The 3212-nt window shown below is 43.8% G+C and overlaps 1 protein-coding gene across 1 annotated transcript; it reads right to left on the reverse strand.

Moving 5' to 3' along the window:
- Positions 1-3: 3 nt before the first annotated feature.
- LOC121918214 (protein O-mannosyl-transferase 1-like) lies at positions 4-3206 on the reverse strand (the record flags this gene model as incomplete). Its single annotated transcript, XM_042444301.1, has 5 exons — positions 3185-3206; positions 2193-2348; positions 1936-2066; positions 864-959; positions 4-22 (listed from the first exon to the last, which is right to left on the reverse strand). Coding segments are annotated over exons 2-5 (276 nt in total), but the record flags the coding sequence as incomplete, so codon positions are not given.
- Positions 3207-3212: the final 6 nt, after the last annotated feature.

Here is a 3212-nt window from a genome sequence, read left to right on the forward strand (position 1 = left end):
GTTGCTCACCACCAGCTGCTGCCTGAGAGAAGCAAAAAGACAGGAGCGGAACACAGCAAAATCAAGAAAGTCATGGGGATTAGTAAGGAAAGTGCAAGCACAAAAATGAAGAAGGAGACTGCTAAGGTGGAAGGTCTGTTGATAAGCACATAAGGGGGCAAACAGTGCTGTCAGTGGCTACAAAGAAATCTGGAAGAAAGAGGAACAAGGTGTCAAGGCAGGGCCTCATCTAGAGATCCCTAGTATCGCCTGGCTCTCTCTCATCCAAATACAAACATGCTTAGATTGTTAAACTAGAAGGCCTCAGGTATGTTCTGGGTGGTATGGTGGTAAGGGGAAAGAAACTCTGATGTGGAGACAAAGATGGGCCAGGATTACACTAGAAACTGCTCTAGAGTTTTGCTTTCATGAGTTGCTTGTGATCCAAGTCCAAATCAAGTCTCTTTTCCAATTCTTCCCCCTACACTGATGGACTCTACTGAAGAGATCACAGGTATGGGGTTGCAGGAATTAAGCAGAGCAGTGGAGGACAGAGGGTCTTGGAGATGTCTTATCCATAGGGTCACCATGGGTCGAGAGTGACTTGAGGACAGTTAACAACAACAGAAAGGGAGTTCTAACTTGTTTACAAGAAGAATGGTTCCTCCTAGAAGCTTCCATGAGTGGCAATTCTCTCTCTCTCATTCTCTCTCTCTTGTCAAAAACCACAAGCATGTGTACATGCATGCACCAAGCCACAAATGGTGTCCAGGAGGAGGCCATAGTCAGCAAAAATTACCCTATGTGTCACCTCTGAGAGTACTTCTAGTGGTAGAAAGAGGTGTAAATGCTACAGAACAAACAAACAGACATCCAGTACTCACATCCCAGGGTCCTTCACAATCCACCAGTTATTCACATCTTTGAAAGGGTAGCAAGTCACCTGCTGCTGATGGGAGCTTCCACGGCCATTTTCATACCTGTCAAGAAAGGAAGAGGAATAGACCTTGATGTGCTCTTGAACACTCTTAAATCAACCAAGAAAGAATTAACAAAGGAGTTAAGTTCTGTGACTGTGTCTTACTTGGCTGTAACGGGGAGAATAAAAAGGCTAATATGAACTGGCAACAGAAACCATACACCCATGTGGTGCAAAATCTCCTGTGCCCAACGGCCACACAGAACCTGCACAGACTTGCTATCTGTTTTATGCATTGCAAGATAGCATGAAATGTGTGAATAAAAATTATCAAATGTTCATATAAATCTAATATAATAAAAAACAGCAAATAACCACCATGGAATCACAGCATTATAATTAAGTAGAATTAAATAAAGAACGAAAATAACAGACATAAAGGCAAACGTAATGACATTTCATCTAAAATGCCTGGACAAAGACAAAGATCTTACGTGAGAACTGAGACGGAGCCCTGGTGGCACAGTGATTAAATGATGGTACTGCAGCCATTCACAGCCACAAGGCTGTGCGTTCAATCCCAGGCAGGGCACTAGGGTCCACTCAGCCTTGCATCCTTCCGTAGGTAGCTAAAATGAGTACCCAGCTCATTGGGGACAATTAGCTTACACACTGTAAACTGCTTAGGGAGTGCTTAAGTGCACTGATAAGTGGTATAGAAATGTACTTGCTATTGCTATGAGACAGCTGTAGTACCCATGCCAGTCCAGGACATTCTAGTATTAGGGGTGCCACTGTGCAAAGGAAGCCCAGAGCCATGACAGAGGCAGGAATGTAGAGCTGCATAATGTCTTCAACCTGAAAGCCAATTTGGAAACTCTGGGGTTCAGCGATCAAGATCTCTTGGAGATTTTGCTTCAGACATGAAACCAGTTCTGGGAGACCACATTCATCCTCCTATCCACACAAAAAGAGTGTGAGAAAGGCCTCCTCCCACCTGAAAATCTTTGTACACGTCAAAGCCACCACTCCCTCACCTGATGGGGTATGTGTTCTTGTGAGAATGCAGCCAGCAAGGCATGGGCTTGCCCAAGATGTTCCGCAAGGTTATCTGGGAGCCATAGGCCACCTCCAGTGGCTGGCCTTGAGTGATACGAGCAAGTCCACCCTGAAAAGAACTGAAAAACTTAAAGCTCAAAAGTAATGTGCTTGGACTACAATTTCCAGAATACTACAGAAACCATGAATAGAAGCTTTAAAAAACAATGCTCCCTCCCAGTTCCCCCTTCCTTACCTCCAAACTTGCTTGGAAAGTGCTGCTCATGATCTGATCATGTGGCCCAGAACGGTACAGCAAAGCCAAGTGGATGTAGAAGAAAGAGAGGTAAGTGACTACTGGGATGACCACAAGAGCCAGACCTCTGGCTAGCAAGTGACACAGCAGAGAAACCTAAATTGAAAGAGATCCCCCCACATCCCAAAAGTTAGTTCTTGCACCCAAATACTGAGGTCCCATTCCAGCCTGCCCCCCCCCCCCCACATACCAAAAAGCAAGAGGATGCACTGCCATTAGGGACAACAGTACTTCAGATAAGCCCCTTTTGAGAGGCTTACCTGAAGTCCTGTTGTCCTTAATGGTAGTGTGGCCATGTACACTCACTGCCATTGAGGACAATGGGGGCTGTTCCTTTCTCTTTCAAGCTCACACACAGACTTTTACAAAGAGGTAAATTCATTTATCTGAATGGCCACCAGTTCTCATATGAGGATGTTTCTAACCAACAAATGTTACTGGTGACTGTAAATTATGTTTTTAATCTGTTATGCCTATATGTCAGTACCAGCCAACTTTATTCCCTGGATTCAGACAATCAGCCTTGGTGTGATAAAACAACAAAAGACTTTTATTTCAGAACAGGTTCAACCAGTAAAGTGTTTGAGTTGGTACTAACTGCTTCCATCCTCCATCACAAATTTATACTGAAGCCAGCTAGCCCTGTCCCTAACCAGAAAATCCTGCCATGGATACCATAAATATAAGTATACCATAAGAAGAAGAACCCTCCCTCCATGGCAACTGTCATCTTCTGGCCTGGGAGGGAGTGAAAAGGCTGGCCCAGCTCCATCAGGGCTAGCCTCAAGAAGAAGAGTGTATTTGTATTTTGATGTATTTTATATTTATGTATTTTTATTGTTGTAACCCGCCCGGATTCCTTGGATTGGGCAGGCTATAAATAAATAAATTATTATTTTTATTATTATTATATAAGACAATGAGCTACTTACATTGGACAAAGTCTGATCGCCAACCAGT

The sequence above is a fragment of the Sceloporus undulatus genome, unplaced genomic scaffold (genome assembly GCF_019175285.1).
Source record: "Sceloporus undulatus isolate JIND9_A2432 ecotype Alabama unplaced genomic scaffold, SceUnd_v1.1 scaffold_6148, whole genome shotgun sequence".
In the NCBI taxonomy this organism is placed as follows: Eukaryota; Metazoa; Chordata; class Lepidosauria; order Squamata; family Phrynosomatidae; genus Sceloporus; species Sceloporus undulatus.